Source organism: Microtus ochrogaster, unplaced genomic scaffold (assembly GCF_000317375.1).
Source record: "Microtus ochrogaster isolate Prairie Vole_2 unplaced genomic scaffold, MicOch1.0 UNK3, whole genome shotgun sequence".
NCBI classification, from domain to species: domain Eukaryota; kingdom Metazoa; phylum Chordata; class Mammalia; order Rodentia; family Cricetidae; genus Microtus; species Microtus ochrogaster.
The window spans coordinates 18,891,809-18,913,126 of NW_004949101.1; the positions used below are offsets into that span (position 1 = coordinate 18,891,809).

General features: G+C 44.7%; 1 protein-coding gene across 1 annotated transcript in view; it reads right to left on the reverse strand.

Annotated features, from left to right (window-relative positions):
• Mertk (MER proto-oncogene, tyrosine kinase) overlaps positions 1-21,318 on the reverse strand; it is a 103,903-nt gene that overhangs the window by 11,048 nt on the left and 71,537 nt on the right. The window contains exons 9-16 of the mRNA XM_026788459.1: positions 19,277-19,430; positions 16,419-16,572; positions 13,807-13,892; positions 12,154-12,249; positions 11,314-11,394; positions 8,915-9,007; positions 7,251-7,369; positions 2,049-2,158 (exon numbers count right to left, since the gene is read on the reverse strand). Of these exons, the coding sequence (XP_026644260.1) occupies positions 2,049-2,158; positions 7,251-7,369; positions 8,915-9,007; positions 11,314-11,394; positions 12,154-12,249; positions 13,807-13,892; positions 16,419-16,572; positions 19,277-19,430 (893 nt within the window). The remainder of the gene's footprint in view (positions 1-2,048; positions 2,159-7,250; positions 7,370-8,914; positions 9,008-11,313; positions 11,395-12,153; positions 12,250-13,806; positions 13,893-16,418; positions 16,573-19,276; positions 19,431-21,318) is intronic.

Genomic DNA, 21,318 nt, shown 5'->3' on the forward strand with positions numbered 1-21,318 from the left:
GGGAGGGAGGGAGGGAGGGAGGGAGGGAAGAAGGAGAAGACATGGAGCCCATGGGTTTAGAGTAAGGGGTTGCTTTAAGATCAAAGACACAGTAAATAATAGGGACCAGGCATTTCTGTATTCCTTCACTCTGGTCCCAGGCACAGAGGCTGGAAGCACTAGGGTGGGGGGACAGAGAAATGGCAGAACAGGTGTAGAAGAAACATCATCTCCTCCTGGTCCTTTTGTGGATGGCATCATGCCATGGCCATCCTGCCTCGTGTCTGCAAGCAGCACTGGCCTTGTGGACTAAGCAAGGCCTCGTGGAGGGGAGACACAAGAGGAGGTGAAGCCTGGGAGGTGTGGGAAGCACACAATGAAAGATGCACCTGAAGGATTTCTTGCTAATGTGGCCAGCTGTTGGAGGAACAAACTGGAAAATTGAAGGGAAATAAATTGCAACCATAGCTCAAGCTAGAAAAACAGGTCCTAAACAAGCAGGAAGAGAAGGAAGACAGCGAGGAGACAGGGAAGGGAGGAAACTGAGCTACTTGTTTGCCTGACATTAACTTTGTTATTTTTAATGACAGAGTATCATGTAGCCCAGGTTAGCCTGGAACATGTCATGCAGTTGAGGATGACTGAACTGTGGATCCTCCCATCTCCATCTTCTGAATGTGGGGAGTACAGGTATGCACACCCTAAAGTCCCACACTTTCAGTTCAGGGCAAACTAGACAGGCGGTCCTCCTACATGGCAGGAAAAACATGAAGGAAATATTAAAAGAAAACTAACATCTCATGATTCTCTAGCCACAGTTGAAAAGCAGTAACAAACCCCAAAATCCCCTGGAGTTTTCAAAACTGAAGTAAAAGGGGAAGGGGATGCGGTTGAGAATTGTGAGCGGCCATCTCTACTGTCAAGTCTGTGACCAAGAAAAACACACATGGGTCACTCCCTCTTCTCACAACGGGGAAGTTAAAGTCAAGAAACAGTTATGGTGTTTAGAGATTGCCATCGGGTGATGGCTCTGTTGAAGCACAGTAAAGAAATGGAGAGGATTCAAGTCCAGAATTCTTATGTAAATTCTATCATCTGTCATCTGCTGTGACAGAAAAGCTGCTAGGTATCCAAGGCACCAATTTTATCGCAGGTGTGGGGTAGATGTGACTGCAAGTTCCTGGAAAGAAACTGTGCCTCACGTCGACTCCTCTAGAAGGCTGATTATCTGGCTAGAAGCTCAGTGATTGCAGAGGGCTTGGAATGTCACAGGGCAGAGTCTAGCTACAATATACCTCGAGCTATCTCTAGCTCACTAAATTACCATTCTCTGCCCACCTCTGTGTCTGACCTAATGTCCTGCGATTATCAGACCAAACCTCTGAACGTATTAACTCAGCAAACAGCTTTCCACCAACCAACGCCAAAAATCTCATCTGATAGCATCTGAGGTTTATAGCAGAAGTTCATCTACGTGGCTGTAACCCACCTACCTGATGCTTCCAAAGTGTCTGAAAGTGTGGTGATTTATGCTTCTCTTTGTCATGCTAATGTAAAAACCTGAAAACAGCTACCACTTTGGAATATGATACTGGAGGCAGTGGAATCTGTATTCTCAGGCCATGGTCACTCATATTTAGGTCTAGCATATACTATCTCTCGCTCTCTGGGAGGAAAGAGCTTTGTGTGTCAAGAAAGGCTTGATGAAACAGCCTTTAGGGTGTCCATTATTGTCACTCGAGTTAAACTATGGTTAGCTGGCTTAGATATAGGACCAAAGCTAGCTGATGGCCTTTGGAAAAGACCACAAAGATCGCGCCTAGTGCACCAGAATGAGTGACAAGAAGAAACACACTAATTGTAAGACAGTTTTGGATGCTAGCCAGCTCTTCAAGGCAGAGACATAGAAAAACCCCAACGAAGAGCCCAGTCAAAATCAGAGTGATAGAAATTCCATCCAAAGTGAGGCACTCCATCCCATCCCTAAGCCATCTGCCCTCCATCATCTATGAAACTCAAGGTCACAAAGTCTAATGACCCTGCCTCCCCAGGATGGTCTAGGTTCTTACATGCAGTTTCGAGCTGCTAAATCCCGATGAAGAAAATTCCTGTTGCTCAGATACTCCATCCCCTGAGCAATGTCCACCATGAACTTCAGCAGTGTCTGCAGGGGGATGTGCTAATGGGAGAAAACAAAAGGAGACATTATGGCTTAGAAGGAAAAGTGGGCAAGTTACTCTCATCCAAGTGGAAAACGGTGATGTATTTATTTTTATTTTATGTGTATAAGCATTTTGCCTGAATGCATGTATGTGCACAGTGTGTGTGCTTAGTACCCAAGGAGGTCAGAAGAGGGTGTCGGATCCCCTGGTACTGGAATTATAGCTGGTTGTGAGCTGCCATGTGGGTGCTGCGAACCCAATCTGGGTCTTCTGCAGGGACAGCCAGTGCTCTTAACTGTTGAGCTGTCTCTGCAGCCCTGGAAACAGTGTTTGTATTCCCGAAGTTAGCATGGTGATACAGGGAAACAGATTTTTCCTCTCTGTAGCATTAATTTTTAAAAATGGATATTCTGTTTTGAGAAAAGTTCTCTCTATATAGCTCAGGCAGGACTACAACTCAAGATCCTCCTGTCTCAGCGTCCCTAGTGTGGAAATGACAGCCACCAAACCTGGCTCAGAAATAGTGCAAACAGTGCTTCAAAACAGAGATAAAGAGGAAACCCTCTAAAAACCTCTTGAAAAACACTACAATCTCTTGGCTATTAAAAGCATTTCAGTTGGAAAATATTTTGTATCTTTTCACTGATCCTGAGGCCAAAGGGGAGCCAAAGAGGAGCCTTCACATCCCGAGAGGCACTGGGACATAGGCCCAGGCCAGGTAGAGAGGACGAGGGAGGACGGCCTCATTGTTTGTTTTGAATTTTCTTTTACGTCTACCTATTTACTTTGTATGTGTAAAGGAGGGAGGGGTCACTTGTGCCACCACATACGTTTGGAGGCCAGAGGACAAGCTGTGACAGTCAGTTGTCTCCATCCACCATGTGGGTACCAGGGAATGAACCCAGGTTGTCCTTGGTAGAAAGGAACTTTGCCTGCTGAGCCCTCTCACTGGCTCAAGTGCCTGGATCTAACGAAGGAAGAGGAGATACTCTGGGAAAGGGTCAGGTGTTTGAGAGGGGAAAAAACCCAACTTAACAGGAACTGTTTCTAATTCTGTATTCTTGATATCATTTCTTATTCTTCCTTCCTCTCTCCCTCTCTTTTCCTTCTCCTCCTCTTTTTTCTATTTTGTTGATCTCTGGGCCCCACACAGACTAAGAAAGCCCATTTTACTTTGAGATGTTTTGAAACACAATATTATTCTTCTAGACAGCAACAATCAGGCAAGTCTTCGCCCCTTATCTTTGTAGAAAAATACAAGTACGCACTCAGAAATTTTATTTATTTTTTTCTCTAGGACCTTCCTAGAGCGTCAGCCATCTAATGTTTTCTCTGTGTTGTAAAAACCAGGCGAAACTGCTATGTGAGTAAACATGGCACCGGTGGGGCTGGGGATGCTGCTCAGTGGTAGAGGATTCATGCAGCATACAACCCTACAACCCTGGGTTTACTCCCCAGCACTACCAGCCCCACCACACACACACACACACGCACAGAGAGAGAGAGAGAGAGAGAGAGAGAGAGATATTTTAAAAAAATCAGGTGTTGGGGCTCATTCCTTTTGTACAGCACTTGAGAAGCTGAGACAGGAAAATTTCTAAATAAGATCCTGTCTGAAAACAACAATAACAACAACAAAATTCCTAAAAGAAACAAAGGAAAGCAAGGAGACAGGGAGGAAAGCAGGGAAGGAGAGCGCCTTCCAGGCATTTAGAATTGGTTATAAGGATGACTAATGAAGATCTCCAAGTAGTAATTTAATGCTTTACTGCAGTCACGGCACTAAAGAAAGGCTGACTACAAGTTCCTAGCAATCATGAATCATGAGTGGTTTGCCCGTGGTCCCCGCTTCCACCCCACCATCCCACCGCGTGGCATCAGATTTGTCACGGCTCCTTCTCCAGGGACTGCCAGTTTTCGAAAATGGTATTCACAAGGGCACTGCATTTTGTTTGGTTTTGTTTTGTTTTTCCAGTGGTGCTGGGGATAGAACTCAGGGCCTTGTGTTAGATGGGTTCTCTACCATTGAGCTATAAGCTTGAACATTACGTTTTTAAAGACCTATTTCTTAACCATGACATATGCCACTTATATAGCACACATGAAACCAAAATGCCATCCTCCCCTGCTGTAGTCTCTCTGTCCATCCTCCCCTGCTGTAGTCTCTCTGTCCATCCTCCCCTGCTGTAGTCTCTCTGTCCATCCTCCCCTGCTGTAGTCTCTGTCCATCCTCCCCTGCTGTAGTCTCTCTGTCCATCCTCCCCTGCTGTAGTCTCTGTCCATCCTCCCCTGCTGTAGTCTCTGTCCATCCTCCTCTTCTTTGCCCTTGCCCCTGGAGAAAACTTGCAGTCTCTATAATTGTCTCTGGAGAGAACCTGAGGTTCCAACATGTGTGCTCCCTGGTCTCTCGCCCCCATCCTGGTCGCACGCTTCCCTGCCCTGTTTCATTTCCACCATGCCAGTGTGGACTACTAAAGCTTCTCCGGTCAGAACTCCTTCCTTCCCCAAGGCTCTAGAGCAGATGCACGTTTCTGCTTGATGCGTGTCATCCCAGCTGCCGTCCTCTGGGAGATGCTGAGGTGGTGTTTATCATCTGCCTGTCTGTCCTGCCAACCTCCAGGGACACTGTCCATGCTGAGGACAGTGACACTTGGAGCCCAGAATCCAGGCCCTGTTCAGAAGCTCATTGACAAGCCCTGAGACTTAATCTCGGATGACGGTAGTTGGAACAAAAGGTCTTTATGCCTCTGGAACAGACTGCGCAGGAAGCAAAGAAGCAGCCTGCCTGAATAAAAGCTCGGTGTTCCAGCTACTCTGTGAACTCTGTGTCTTCCACCCTTATCACAGGCGACAAAAATATCAAAATGTAAAAATATATTCCTTTTTATCTCTGTAACGCTGGGGAGTTATTCCCCACCACTGAGGGTACCCTTGTGCTTTTCAAAGGGAAATAATCAGTCAAGAAAATACTCTGTGCTTGTTTAAAAGAATAAAAGATTGTTACTGCAGAACGTTAGCCAGATGAAGTAAAACTGTTGTTGGGTGTGGGGAGGGGGATGGGAGTGGGGGGATTGCAGGGGTGTAAGAGAAAGCAGGATGGCAGGGAAGAAGCACACTCTACAGGGTTAAAACCTACAGAAAACTTGCAGTATCCAAGACAATGGGGTAAGAATAGAGGATCAACAGATAGGGTTTGTTTGTTTGTTTTTTGAGGCAGGGTTTCTTTGTGTAACAGCCTTGGCTGTTCTGGAAGTCAGAACCCGTTCTAGATCAGGTGGGCCTTGAACTCATAGAGATCTGCTACCTTTGCCTCCTGAGTGCTGGGATTAAAAAAGTGTGTGCCACCACCACCCGACTTTGAACAGATAGTTTAATAGAACCGATGGAGGACTCAGAAATAGACCCATCGTGTACAGCCTGTCAAGTTTTTGATAGAGGTGTCAAAGCAATTCAGTAGATTAAATGTGGCCTTTTCATAAATGTTAAAGTTATATATAAAACCAACCAACCAAAAAGGAATCTTAGCGTAAGGATGTAGCTTGGTTGGTAGAGTGTTATAAAGCATGCAAGTGACCCTGGGCCAGATCCCCACACCACAGGAAGCGGACATGGTGGTGGGAGCCTGTAATCCAGAACTCCAGAGACAGAGGCAGGAGGCTCAGGGCATCCTTAGCTAGATAGTGAATTTGAGGCCAGCTCGGGCTACAAGATTTCCTGGACAAGAAAGAGAGAGAGAAAGAGAGAAAAGAAAGAAAGAAAAAAGAAAGAAAGAAAGAAAGAAAGAAAGAAAGAAAGAAAGAAAGAAAGAAGCCTTGAACTGAATTTCAGGCCTTCTATAGAAATTGACTCAAAATGGATTGAGATTCAAACAGAACATGTAAAACTAAACAGGTTTAGAAAGCAACAGGAAAAAAATTAAATCAGGGGTTAGTAAAGAGTTGTCACATACAACAGCCAAAACATGAAACACGAAAGAGAAAATTGACACACATGCCTGTAATTGCACTCACCAGAGTCCTGCTGTTAGTGGCAGCTAAGGGGACAGAGGTGCCTTTGTTAGAGAATGCCCAGGTATTTTAGCAATTGTTTCAGTTCCTTCCTGCAGCCTGCACTCTTTGGTAGCAATGACTTAGGGCACCGTTGGCCCACGGCAAATCCTGTCCTAACATAGGGTGATTCCTGACAGAAATCAGTCCCATGTTTTCCCGTTGTGGATGTCCTGCAGTAATGCTGCCATCTTAGACAGAGAAGTGATAGAGAGAAGCGAGGACCAGCCTGAAAACACCAGGAACACAAACCACTGCTCCAACTCATAGGCATGGGTCTTCCCTGAGAGGGGGACACGGTGCTCACTTCACAAGGAGGCCCACAGCAATGTCTCCATCATAGGATCCCCAAATCTACAATTTTGACATCCAAAGTAAAAACTGACCCCAAAGAGGACAAGCTTTTAAATTCATGTTTTCAAACCTCTGAGATGATCCATCACTAGCTTTCTGGGTATAACCCCAACTGCCAGGGCTGTGCAGTCAGTCAGTCCCCAGGGCGTAAGGCAGTAATAAAGTACAAGGATGGTAGCTGAGCCTCTCACCTCACAGTATCTTCCCGCAACCCATCTTAGTGAGGATCACAAATTGATGCATTCACAATAGAATATTTCCTACCTCAAAGGCTGAAACCCATGACTCCAAGGAGGGCCCTGCAAGATTTACTTTAGGAGAGCTGGAGCTGGGTATGGTGGCACATATGTGTGATCCCTGCACCCAGGAGGCTAGCCCGGGTTATAATGTGAACTTATCTCAAATAAACAAAACACATCTTTTAGGATGTGTTCTTTACCAGCCTGCAATGAGTAAAGGCACACAAACCTGCAGTCAAGACTTTGGCCCAAGACTGTGGGACCACCCGGCCTCCTCCTACCATGAACAGGGATAAAAGACACACTCATGGGCCTGGTGAGGGGATGGAGACCATAATTTACCCCTGGGTGCACAGAGATCTCTGAACCAAGGCCAGTGTCCTCCTCTGCATTTTCAGAGACTCATAGGTTGTCCCAGTTCTCATAAAAACATCAGGAACAGTTAAGAGGCAGCACAAGTGGCCTGTTACCTTTGGTCTTGATTCTATCCGGGAATATAGCAGGAACGTATGCAGGTCTCCGTATTTCATGAAGGGTAAAACCACCATGGGCTTTGGGATGCCTTGAGAGCTCATTTCTATACACACGCCTGAAATTGAAAACAGGACTGGTTACAAAGAGCCCTTGTTAGGTATGAACACATAAGACCTGGAGGCCACCGGCCAAATCGGAGCCATGTGCTACCAGGTCAAGAGGTGAAAAATCAAAGGTTCAGAACTCTCACAGTGGATTCTAGCATATGAAACACCTGCAGGCTGCAGGACTTTCTCTCTCTCTCTCTCTCTCTCTCTCTCTCTCTCTCTCTCTCCCTCCCTCCTTCCCTCCCTCCCTTTTTTCCTTCCCTTCTTTCAGGTTAGGCTAGCGTTTGCAAGAGAACTCTCAAAACTCGACCTGTTACAAGAACAGACAACTTGAAACCAAGGAATTTTGTGTTCTGCTTTTGTTAGACTAAATCACTGAGGGGTACAGGCCTCAGAGAATCTGAGGGCAAATTAGTTAAATACTCCTATGAAAAGGTCTACTGTAACCAGATGCTTAAAGTTATTAAGTATTTTTGAGGGCCTGTAGGTAAAACCCCTCTTTCTGAACTTTTGGTGATTGAAGTTACAATACCTTAGCATGGAATTCTCGAATGAGCTGGTCACCTGATCCTAGGCTTACAAAGTGTAGCATATCAAGCAAAGTTTAATGTCTCTCCTAGTCTGTCTGGTAAAGCCACTAACTGCAAACAATAGCTACTTCTTTGACATTCGATTTTATCCAAACCTTAGCTTTTACATCTCTACAGTGTCAGTCACATAGAACGTTGAAAGATCACTAAAAGATTACGGACCCGGGCAAAGGGCAGGGAAGAAAAAGGCAAGTATTTCTAGATTGTTTCTCTATCTCAGAATAGTGTCCCTTGCATATCATGTACTGATACCTATTTTTTTTAACATTGATATAAAACCAAATTTCCTTAAATTGTGTCTATGAAGTAGTCAATATGCCATGATTCACAAGTTGGCTCATAAATTATTTCTCAAAGACTGAAATGTCTAGGTTCATAGCATTACTTTACTGGTTTTCAATTCAGACAGCCTCCACCCCACAAAGACTATCACGTTACTAGCTCTGGTGTCTTGCCTTTGGGTCACTGGGGGCTATTTGAACTGACAATCTTCTAATTCCTGTGGACACTCTCACTATCTCTAATTCTACCAGCATCCAGAAAACACAAACCCATTTTTACTCTCAGTCTTAGAAGGCAGGACAAACCCAGGGTTGTGATTTTTGGTATAAACCAGAACTTTTCCTTTTCTTCCTCAGCACACAGTGGGCCAGCAAAGCCCCTCCCAGCCTCGCTCTGGCATCCCCCTGAGGTAAACCCCTCCCAACCTCGCTCTGGCATCCCACTGAGGTAAACCCCTCCCAGCCTTGCTCTGGCATCCCCGCCCTGAGGTAAGCCTTTCCCAGCCTCGCCCTGGCATCCCCCCCAGGTAACCCCTCCCAGCCTTGCTCTGGCATCCCCCCCCCCGGTAAACCCCTCCCAGCCTTGCTCTGCCAACCCCCTGAAGTAAACCCTCCCAGCCTTGATCTGGCATCTCCCTGAAGTAAACCCTTCCAGCATCGCTCTGGCATCTCCCTGAGGTACCTAGGAGCCGGATGACGTTTGGGTGGTTGAAGTCTTTCATGCACGCTGCTTCACTGAGAAACTCCTCGATCTCCCGGTGAGAAAAGTTGTCCACTAGAGGAGCAGATGAAAAATGCAAGGCATGATCAACGTCCTCAATTTAGAGGAGGGGCCAGAAACGGCACTCTTGTCCAGTAAAACCAAAATCCACACCCCGCTTCACGGTGCACTCTTAACTCTGAGGGAAGCTGAGGTGGGAAGACTCAGAGGCCAGCCTGGGCTAATAACAAGACCCTGTCTCTAAAAGCAAAGCAAAACAAAACAAATACCCCTCTCAAAAACAAAAAAAAAACCTCCTAAAATCAGGAAAAGGCAAAACTATAGAGACAGGCAAGAGTCCTCGTAGTGTTTGGGGGCTGGGAGAAGAGAAGAGAAAAGCCAAAGGGAAAACATGAGGGACTTTTAGGCCATGCAACTCTTCTGCAGAATGTTATATGGGGATCATAGACCACTCGTGCACTTGGCAGACCCATAGAACTATACAAGACCAGCAGTAAACACTAGCAAAAACAAAGAACTTCAGTCAATGATTAGTCAGTGTGAGCCCAGCAATTGTACAATATGCTAATGAACTATGGCTGCTTATTACACTAAAGAGAAGTTGTGTGTGAGGGATGGGGACACAGGGCAACTGTACAGTTGTTCTGCAAACATAAAACTGGACTTAAAATGTTCATTTAATAGACTTTTAATTTTAATATTAAAGGAAAAAAAATCTCCCCAAATCCAAAGTGATTTCCAACTGGTCTGTCCCAATTACCTTTGCTCCTCCTTGCTATGGATGCACGCCCAGGTTCATAATGACGAATTGTTAAATCACGCCTGTGAACCGGGTGCACTTCATACCAAAATTTTGAAATGTAACCAATTTAAGAGAACTATTTACGATTTAATATTGGCCCATCAAGACAGCTTGGTGGATAAAGGGCTTGCCCCAAAAGTTTCATGACCTGAATTTGATCCCTGGGAATCCACAAGTTATTCTCTGATCTCTGCTCATGTGCCATGGTCCAAGTGCGTGTGTGCATGCACACACACAAACAAATAATTTAAAATAAAATTTAAAAAAATAAAATTCAATATTAGTCTATATAAAACAAGCCAGTCCCGAGAGAATAAATCCCATTTGATTTGCGGGCAGTGCTCAGAGTGACAAAGCCAGACAGGAAGTAGAATGGCTACTTCCTGGGTAGGGCAGGGGAGTGGGGAGTATAGAATTTCTGTCTGAAAAGAGGGAAAGCTTAAGAGCTGGATGGTGGTGCTGTGTCCATGGCAACACGAAGGTCCTACATGCCATTGGCCTACACATTTAAAAATGGTTAAGATGGTAAATTTTATTTTGTGTATATCTTACTATAATTAAGAACAAACAAAATATAATGCCAGACATGTCTTGAGGGATTTCTTTACCAGGGTATAACTAGTGACTTAAACAGCCTGAGGGTGCCTAGCCAGGGTCAGTCTGTACTATTCCAAGGGTTTACTATATATTTATCTCATCCAGGTACAGAAGACTTAGAGAAAATATTTTAAAACCTTTATATTTATAACAGATCTGTCACCTTCTTCCTCACTGCTTCTTCCCTTTGCTTTAGAGGACCCAACAGCAGGTGGGACGGAGGTCTGCCTGTCAACCCTAGGCAAAAGGCGACTCATGAGTCTTGCTTTTTTTTGGTAAGTTTGAAACATATTTATTTCCCCACATCATCAAAATTATGTCCCCTCCGGAAAACAGTACTCGTGAGTGACTATGTCACCCACTGGACAATGTCAGTCTTTGGTCACAATGTCAAGAGCTCTTGGTTAGGAGTCTAATAAGCTCTCTTTAACATGTCCTAGTTTTTATTTTATCTTCCACAGTGCTTGAGATCGAACCCAGGGCCTAGTGCCGGCAAGCTGAGTGAGTACTCTAAAACTGAATTACATGGAGAATCTGAAGCCAGAGGCTAGCCTTACACTCTTAGGTAACCAGCATGATATAATCCACGAGGGAGCTATTCTGAGAAGTGACCCCACTACCCTAGAGATCAGTCAGACCAATCCCTGGGGTCAGATACTAACATCCCCCTGCCTCAGGAATTCATGCTTTACTTGGGGATCATTAGCTGTACTATGGGGGAGGATGAGGGAGAGAAGCAATAGAGTTGGTGGAAGTGACAGTTGCTGCTTCAAGCATGAAGAGTACCCCAGGCATGTGCACACAGAGAGCACATCACGTGCTTCAGAGGTGACCACGCTCCCACACTGCCTGGTGGCCCATCAGCAACTGAGACCAGAGCACAACCCCTGTTCTACCTGGGGCACCAGATATGGAGGTAACAGCCCACCCTGGAAGCATGGGTTCCATGCCGGACACTCACACTTCATGGTCTTCACCGCCACCTTCTGAGAAGTCCCATCTTCCTGCTTCAGATTGCCTTCCATTACAGACCCAAACTCTCCTGTGAAGTGAAACAACCTCCATGTGATGCTAGGCAGACGCCCCTCCTGACCACAGGAATGCAGAGCCGTGTGGTCCTGGAGCGACTCAGCCGCAGACACTGGGCAGGGCCTGCTTAGACACCTGCACAGCAGGGTGAATGCTGGTGTTGTGAGTTTCAGTGGTCAGACTTCGCTTAGCTTGCCCCTTCACCAACCACCACAACTGACCCAGGAAACTTACAGGGAAACATGGAAATGTTACTGAAGATCACAAAACTGTCTTTTTTACCCCCAAGGGCTAGGGACGGAGCTCTCAGGACTTTGTACATGTTAGGGGGGCACACTACCACAGAACTACATTCCCGGCCCAAAGCACAAATTTAGTAAATAATCCTATCATTCATGCTAAAAGCAGTTTTAAAATTTAGGTACATATTTTTTATCTACCGAAGTAGATCAGTACTTTAAAGTGTTTAGAACTCTGACCAATCAATAGATAATAATAATAAACAATAATTAATGAATCACACACTCTGCAACAAAGAAAGGGAATTCATACTTCCAAAACTTACTCCGTTCCAGGGAGTATAGGTGCCTCTTATGTATGTCATATCTGAGTTTCAAAAATGCTCCCCTTTTAAGCTCCAAAGAAGAATTCTTTGTATTATAACTCCAAGTAATAAAATCGGTATCTTAGTCAATGAATACACATTAAAAAACAAAACCCTCAACTGCTCCTTGACTCAAATTTTAAAAAGAAGTGCTTTGAAGTTGCTTACCTTCACCCAAAATTTTCCCAAGAATTAGAAGATTTCTGTCAATCACGACATCTTCTAGTTTATTTTGCAGCTCCTCGCTCACCCCCAAGCTGTGCACTACAAAGGAGCGATAGTGTAGAATCAGCAGTGTGCTGTCTTCATTAAAACAAGCAGACGTATATGGGAAGTCCTATACATAGCTACACATTTTCCCTGCTTTGTACTCATGTTAAAAAGTCTACACTCCATTCTGCTGTGATTGGGTGAATACATTAATCCTTCAAGGCAAGATCATCTACAAACAGATATAAAAAGGAGAGCCACACTTCCCTTCCCTTTTCACAAGTGCAGCTGTCCACACTGAGATTTGTGCAGAAGTCCGCTTTTGACTTTAGAGGGGTAGGGAAGCATACCGACAGGCACAGGCTGGTGGATAATGTATCCCTCTTTATGGCATAGAAAAGAGCCATGAGGACATTTCCCATGCCAGCCAGGGAAGATTAAAAAAACCATAGGAAATATCCAGAGAAAAAACTGCCCTTGTATATGTGGTGTGTGGCATCTCGTTCTAAGAAACCAGGCTAACTTGAATACTTCAGGGGTTTGGAGAATAAGATCATCTGCAGCAAGCAGGTAGAATATAATCAGGTATGCAGTACCAGGAAGGGAGAAACGTTTAAAGACGAACTGGCAGATGATTCAGCCTGGGCTACAGCTGAGGCGTGAGCAACCTTTGAAAGAAATGATCCTTAAAATTGAAAGGGAGGTGTTCACTCCTAGAAAAAAATTACTCAATTTTTTCTCCAGTAGAGGGACAAACTGTCTAAATGAATAATTTTTAAATTCAAGAACAGGGACATCTAAAGATAAAAAAGTTGGTTAGAAAAGTAATTAATACTGTTGCACACCAAATAAGTTTTGATTCGCAGTAGCCTGTATTCTGTCAGGCTATGTCCTGTTTTGCTTTGTTTTATTTAGTTTTGCCAAGTAGCATGGATTTGACAATGTTTACATTCTTTGCACATTGCTCCTGAAATTGTATCTGTTTACCCTCCCCCCTCAAAAAAAATCAGAAACCCCCACTTCCACTCATCAGAGGTCAAAACTTGCAATAATTCTGCAGACTGTCCTTTGAGTTAGTGGCCAGGACAACAGGAAGTGAGGCTGAAGATTATATCCACTGTTTTGTGGCTTCCTTCAAACCTCTACCCTCTGCCCCATCTCCCACCTCCCCCAAGGTTTTCCCTTTCCTTGTTGTTCCATGGGATTCTGGATCCTTAACTTGTTTCTTAATACTGGATTCACTTCTTCTAATTTCCAGTAGCCTGACCAGGAGATACCGATATGGCAACATCTGGTCATGTCCTTGCTAGCTTCTGAATGTTAAAACTATCCACCCCACCTGGTATAGTGGCTAATGACTGTAAACTCATCACTCAGGATACAGCTGAGGTAGGAGGATCATGACTTTGAGGCCAGCGTGAACTACAAAGCAAGACTGTATCTCAGAAGAACAAGTAAAAAAATGTGTGTGTACATATATATACACACACATATATATTTATATCTCTGAAAAATACATACATAAACATACTTTTTTCTTTTTTTCCCATTCTCTTTTCTTAGCTCCACTATTTTAACTTTTGCCAAAAAGTGAAAGGAAAGTCAGCTTACGGGTAAGCTCGATGGCTCGCCGACAGAAGGACTTCTTTGCTATGTAATTTACGACTAATTGGGAATCCTCCTCAGAGAATGCACCCCTGCACAAAAACAAAGATATCCAACCATAAAAACAGGGTAACAGACCCATGTGCCGCCACCGCAAGGATGTTATGGTGTCGCCGGTGTGTATAGAGGGTTCTTCTGCAGCCAGAACACTTCCCTGCTTGTGGGAGAGAGCTTGCGTAGCAGGTGAGAGGCCTTGGGTTCGATTCTGAATACTACAGGGGAAGAAGTCATAAAAACCATTTCCCACTGGGAAAAATAGACTGCTTTTCTTGAATCTATTTTAGCTCTACCAGGTAATAGCAAACCGTCTCTGCCCAGATATCATGAAGGACATATAAAAGGGCTGGGTATCAATGCAAGTATGCTCGCCTACCACGGCCAAGGCCCTGGATTCAAGCCCTATACCATACTTACATGCAAACATGATTATATATGTAAATATCTTATAAAAAAAGAATAATACATTTTAAAGTTATTTACTTCCTTTTCTGTGTACAATTGTTTTGCCTGCATGTACACCATTGCTCCAGCCCCAGCAAGCCTTTGTCTTAAGGTTCATGTTTTGATTATTTAAAAAGTATTATGTGGATATGGGTGTATCTATGTGAGTACCCGAGGAGGTCAGAAGAAGACATAAGACCCTCTGGAGCTGTAGTTACAGGTGGTTGTCATGGTGCTTAGAACTGAACCCAGGTTCTCAGCAAGAGCAACAAGTGCTTGTAACTGTAGAGCATCTCTTCATCCTGACTCAGCATCTCAGCTGACAGAACCTAATATTTTTAACTCAGGCTTACAACAGTTAGAATTGGTAATGACCTTGGAGTCCACCGAGAGACGGATAATAGCAAGGAAGTTGGGCAACGTTAAAAGGCTTGTCTAAAGTGACAGAACTGGGGCTGGAGAAGGAAAAGAGGGTTTTAAATTGGAATGTTCGGATACAAAATGGTCTCTATTTGAAATAGCCAAGGAAGGGAGGTGAGGAAAGGAGGGAGGGAAGGAAGAAGGATGAAGCAGAAGAAATGAAAAGCAAGAGTCAAGCCACCTTCAGCCACTCGGCAACTGTCCCTATGTCCCCTCTACATACAGGTCGGGTATCTTTCTCTGAAATGACTGGACCAGGAGTTTCAGGCCTTTTTCAGATTCTGGAATCTTGGAACCATGGGGCTGGAGAGATGGCTCAGTGGTTAAGAGCATTGCCTGCTCTTCCAAAGGTCCTGAGTTCAATTCCCAGCAACCACATGGTGGCTCACAACCATCTGTAATGAGGTCTGGTGCCCTCTTCTGGCCTGCAGGCATACACAAACAGAATATTGTATACATAATAAGTAAATAAATTAAAAAAAAAGAGATTATGCTGGAATCTTGGAACCAAATCTAAGCATGAAGCTCATTCCAATTTCACATCTACTTCACACACAGCATGAGGTAGATCATGCTTGTAATCACACAGCATGAAGGTAGATCATGCATGAAACAAAATTTCCAAATATGGCATCCTGTTGCACTGTTTCCAATTGAGCCAGTTTGTAAAAGGTCATATTTTTTAGTTTGTGGATGTTGGGTTATACTGTAAAAAAAAAATAATAACTGGGGGCTGGGGAGATGGCTCAGTGGTAAAGTGCTAGTGTGTAAGCATGAGGATATGGACCCCAGATCCACATAAAAGTGTGGTGGTGTGTGCCTATAGCCTCAGTACTGGAGGTAAAGAGAAAGACAGAACTTCCTTGGCTAGCCGGTCAGCCTGTCTAGACAAAACGGTGAGACCTGGGTTTAATGAGAGAGCCTGTCTCAAAGAATATAATGGAGGGGCCTGTGAGATGGCTCAGTGGGTAGAGGTGCTTGCTGCGAAGTCTGCCAACCTGAGTTCAATGTCTGGGACCCACATGTGGAAGAAGAGAACGCTTGCAAGTTGTCCTCTGATCTCTTTATATGTGCTGTGGCATTGAGTACACACACATACACAGACACACAAAGAAGTTAAAAAAACACCTTTTTTAAATTTTTAATTTTTAATGGTGGTGAGGAACAGGAGGAAACACCTGATGCTGACCTCTGGTCTCCACACAGGCATGCACAGAGAAAGTGCAGTTGCACACATGCCTGTACACATGCGCATATATCACACACACAATAACTGGGTCATTTTGAAAGCTTCTCATTCAACACCACCCAGTTAGCATAGCATGTCCTACTGAAGCTTGTCTCTGGAAAAGAGCTGGCTCTCGCAGTTGCTGACTTTGTAGGAACTGATCTAAGAAGGGAAGTCATCTGACTCTGGGGCCTGCACGGGATAGGACAAGGCAGAAGCCCAGCCAGCTGCTATCATCTGTCATAACAACCTCACCAATACCACAGGGTTAAATATATATATATATATATATATACATAGAGAGAGAGAGAGAGAGAGAGAGAGAGAGAGAGACAGGGTCTCATCCATCCCAGCTCTACATAGACCAGTAGACCAGGTTGGTCTCAAACTCACAAAGATCTGCCTGCCTCTGCCCCTGGCTCTCCTGGGATTAAAGGTGTGTGCCACCATTTTTAAGTTGCAAACTTACCCAAACTTTGTTTCCTGGACTCTTCTTCTGATGGCCAGAGAAATATACAAAATCAACCCGATTAAAACAAATCCACAAAAGCAGCCAAGAATGATGAGCATGGACTCCGTGTTGCCAGGCGCTGGAGTCGACGAGGGCGCATAATCAACCCTACCTGGGACAGATCCAGAGACGTTAATTGGAACTAATCCTCGGGGATTCAGAATACATAGGATACACAGGCTTGCAATCCTTTAATGTTTTGTGATCGGTGAATGCAGGTCGTTCTCAATGCAAGGCGAAATGACGCAGAGTTACAGCTATCAATGCGATTAGGAACTGGAGGGCTGGCTGCTCTTGAGGAAGACCCAGGTTCGGGTCCCAGTACCTACACTGGTGCACTGCACGGCTTGACACTCCAGCCTGAAGGGTTCCACTGCTCCCCCCTGGTCTCCATGGGCATTGCTCTCAGATGGTGCACATACAGACAAGCAGACACAAATCCACACAAATAAAAATTAAAAGGGCTGGAGAGATGGTTCAGCGGTTTAGAGCACTGTCTGCTCTTCCAGAGGACCTGGGTTCAATTCCCAGCATCCACATGGCAGTACACAACTGTCTGTAACTCCAGTTCCTGGGAATCTGACATCCTCATGCCAATGCGCATAAAATTAAATGTGGAGGCCATGAAATCCAGAATGTGGATCTAATTAAATGTATTATTAAAAAAATTTAAGAAAACAATGAGACTAGTTTTATTGTCTCATTCCACAGTATATGCCTGTCAAAACAACACATTGAACTCAGCAAACATATACACCTTTTTCTTGTCAATTAAAAATAACCCAAATGACAAACTTGTTTCATGTTGGTAATAAATGCAGAAGAAAAAAAATTAGTAAACCTAATTTTTTCTTTCTTTTTTTTCCCAAAGGAAGTTTTGTTTTTTTTAAATTTATTTTTAATTTATTACATATTGGGAGTTTGCCTTCATATACATCTGTATGAGGGTATACATCCCCTGGAGCTGAAGTCACAGACAGTTGTGAGCTGCCATGTGGGTGCTGGGAATTGAACTCTGGTCCTTTGGAAGAGCAGCCAGTGCTCTTAACCACTGAGCCATCTCTCCAGCCCTAAATCTAACATTTTCTTGGTGAACAGCATTTGGTGCACCATTTCCCTTCCAACCCACCCAGTTCATCTCTTGCTACCTTTCATGTGTTCTCATTAATTCCTTCTGTCAACTATCCATGTCTGTACAAATCATTCAGATTTGGTACTGGGAGGCAAGGAAGTGTCTTGGCCAACTGTGTGAAATGAGTGACAGATGTGGGAGCCAGTCACTGGCAAGCTTGGAAACACGTGATAAGACTACTGTGGAGAGGCTGCGCATCTGTCACTCAAGATGACGAGAGGCAACGTTAGGTTGTGTGTGATGACAGTTCTCAAAGGTGGGTAACTGGAATTTGAAATATGTTGCTGGGAACTGGTGCTACTTAGACTGTAGTAATGGGCGCTTTTACGGGTGATTCTGCCTATGAGGCAACCTTTACAACCTTCTACAGTTTATGACACATGGATATGGAAGTCCTCTGGTCATCATTTCTGACCCCGAAGAAGGATGGGTCACTACTGATGTGTGTATTTGCCAACGTGTGCATGCATTAATGCACACGCATGTGGATACCCATGGAGACCAGAAAATGGCATCAGATCCCCCGGAGCTAGAGTTATAGGTTGCTGTAAGCTGCCTGATGTGGATGTTGGAAACTAGGCTCTGGTCCTCTGTAAGAGCAGTAAGTGATCGTAATTGCTGTTCTAAACCTTGGTTTGTGAAGCTGTAGCATGAGTTCTGACAGGTCTTAATATTAAAACACAAGTGGAGAGGTAAGGTGGCTGTGGTTTTGCTCCTCTGTCTCTCTGATCTCTCAGCATTTTCCCCAATATGTCACTCAGGCTTTTATTATTAAGACCTATTAGAACTCGGGCTACATAAATCTGTGCCTTCTGATGCTGAATCTCACTGTCTTTGAGTTTTTTCCAGGTAGACGCCCTTGGTCTCCCTAGCACCACAAAGTATGTTCCTCCGGAATGGAGTCTAGCTCCAATTTGTACTAAAAGGGGAGTTTGCCTGGGGATCACTGGGAAAGAGACAGACACAAATGAGTCATCTGTTCTCAAATCTCAGCTGCTATTGGGTGCAAAGGCCGTGTTTGGCAAGAACTTGCAAGTGAGTAAGTCATGCTGGACGAGATGGCTGGGCACGGAGCCTAGGGTGGGTTGGAGTCAGGACAAAAGTAGCTCCCCCTGATTTACAGAAGCGTGAGCATCACGGTGGCTCCTTGACAAAGAACATTCCAGCAATAGGCAAGAGCTAATATGCATGGCTGGGCATTTAGCTCAGCTAGTCAGGGCTGCATAAGGAGGGTGTTTGGAGGAAACACTCGATGTTCTATGCAGACTAAGTCGCTGAGCGCATTACCCAAGGGTTGAGCGGGTAAAAACAAGGCAAGCAGTAGCCTCAAACAGAGCAGAAACAAACGTGACAAACCAGCCATGCCAGTCAGAGGCAAATAAAGACTAACAGCATTGCCTGTCCAGATTACAGTGCCGTGGGCCTTGGAGCAAATTCAACAGGTAAAGTCCAACTTAGTATTCTAAAAGGATGAAGCTTCCTCAGGAGTTATTAGTGTGAACAGTAAAGGCAGGAGTGTTGGGGTTCTGTGGATTGTATTCTAAAGTTCCTTATGATTGCCACAATGCATTTTGGTTCTTATTTTACACTTGTCAATCAGCCACCGTCGCACTGGTCCCACTTAGGCAGTCCAGGAGCTGCTCAGACTGCTACGTTCTGCAGCCAACAGGGGCCCCTGACTCACTGTATTCAGGAATGATTATTTTCATTGGCTCACTGAAAGGTCCAACACCCCCTTTAGTGATGGCTGCAATCCTCACTGTGCAGGTAGCGTTGTAGATTTGGACAGGAATCTGAGCCAAGCTGCCATTCTGGCTGACTTCTTCAGAAAGTTCTTTCTGGTAACAGAGAGAAAAAAAAAGGGAAATGAAACACTGGGGCAAGCGGGGACCTCACTAGACAGCTGCCCACATGCCCAAAGTTCCTGCTGAAGAAAGTCACCCATTTTCCACACACAGAGGTCATGTTTCACACAGTTCCTTCTTCACAAGGGCCATGGCTGGTGCCACTACATGACGGATCATGGAGCTGGGAGTAGGGACAGGGGCTGCAGCAATCTCAAACCTTGGGAGCCTTGGGAAACTAAGATCCCAAAGGCATGACACCTACAGCGGTCACTTAAGAAACTTCTGGCACAGAGGGAACATGTAGTGGATGTTTCTAGATCAGAGATTCGCAACCTTCCTACTGTTGCAACTCTTTAATATAGTTCCCAACAACAAGATCATTTTGTTGCTGCTTCACAACTGTAATTTTGCTACTGTTATGAACAGTAATGAAAACATCTGCTATGTGCAGGATACCTGGTATGTTCCTCCAAGAGGTCACAACCCACAGGTTGAGAACCATTATCTGGATGTTAAGAGCAGGACCGAACCCTTGTGATTCCCTGAAGTCCTGAGGATTCTCAGTAAACTCTCTAGATGGATGGAGAGGGGAAGTGGTTGCATTTCCCTCCTCTTCTTGTCAAATGGACAATTTGTATATGATTTGAAATTGTTTCTTTTTATATTTGCTCATTTTACGTGCATGAGTGTTTGTTTTGCCTGCATGTATGTCTGTGCACCGCATACATGCCTAGTACCCAAGAAGGTCAGAAGAGGGTGTTGGATCCCCTGGAACTGAAATTACAGACCGTTGTAAGCCACTGTGTGAGTGCTGGGAATGGAGCTTGGGTCCTCTGGAAGAGCAGCCAGTGCTCTTAACCACCCAGCTACCTCTCCAGCCCCAATCGGTGCAATTTTTGAAGAATATTTGAAGCCTGGGTTTACTTTCACTGCTGCTGGTTTAAAGCCATTGTCATGCAACAATGAGGCATGAAGACCCATGGAGAGAAACAGCCTTAACCGACGTGTTCCTCAGGCTTCCCAGACCTCCACGGTCACAACGCTTTCTGCTGTGGGAAATGTATTTGGACCTGGAGTTTTTATTTTTGTTATTTTTGAAATCATAATATCATTACATTTCTGCTTTTTCCTTCCTCCCTCTAAACCCTCTCATAGATCCCACCTTGTTCTCTTTCTCATTCATAGCCTCTGTTTTTGTTTTTTAATCACTGTTGCTACATGCTTATATGTATTGACATGCTGCTTGTATGTATGTTTTCAGGACCAAATAATGATGACATCAATAGACATGCAGAAGTGAATGGGGAAAGCCCACGAGGCTCCAGCCTTACACAAAGAACTACAAGCTTAAGGAAGGGCAGAGTGGGAGAGACAGTCTTCCCCAGGGAAGAGCACAGCAATTGATAATCCAATACCAAATGGGCAGTGTTTTGAAGGGACAATCATGTGGTTGTCAGTCTGGAATGAGGCTCTGAGAACTTCTTCAGCCCTGGATGGTGGACTTTAGATGTCATAGGGTAATAGCAGGTCATGTGGGGTACAGGTACCACAAACCATCGTTGGACTGGAGGCATGGTTGCTGCTGGTAACGTCATCTTAGGTTCAATGGGTTTCAAGCCAGTCACTTCTAGTAATGGTACAAAATAGAGCTAGCTCAGCCTCAAGGACAGAACAGGCCGGTCATTCACGACCAAGAAGCCATCTGGTTTGGCCTTCTAGAGCTATTTCCGAATCTAAACCGGAAGTGACTCTTAAGTCCCAGGAGGGAAAGAAACAAAAAGAGAGGTATCACCTCCTGTCCTTCGGCCACAGGCCTGAGCTCATGGGATGTGCCAAAGATTTCTGTTGTTAAATAAACACAAGAAAAGTTAGCCACGGT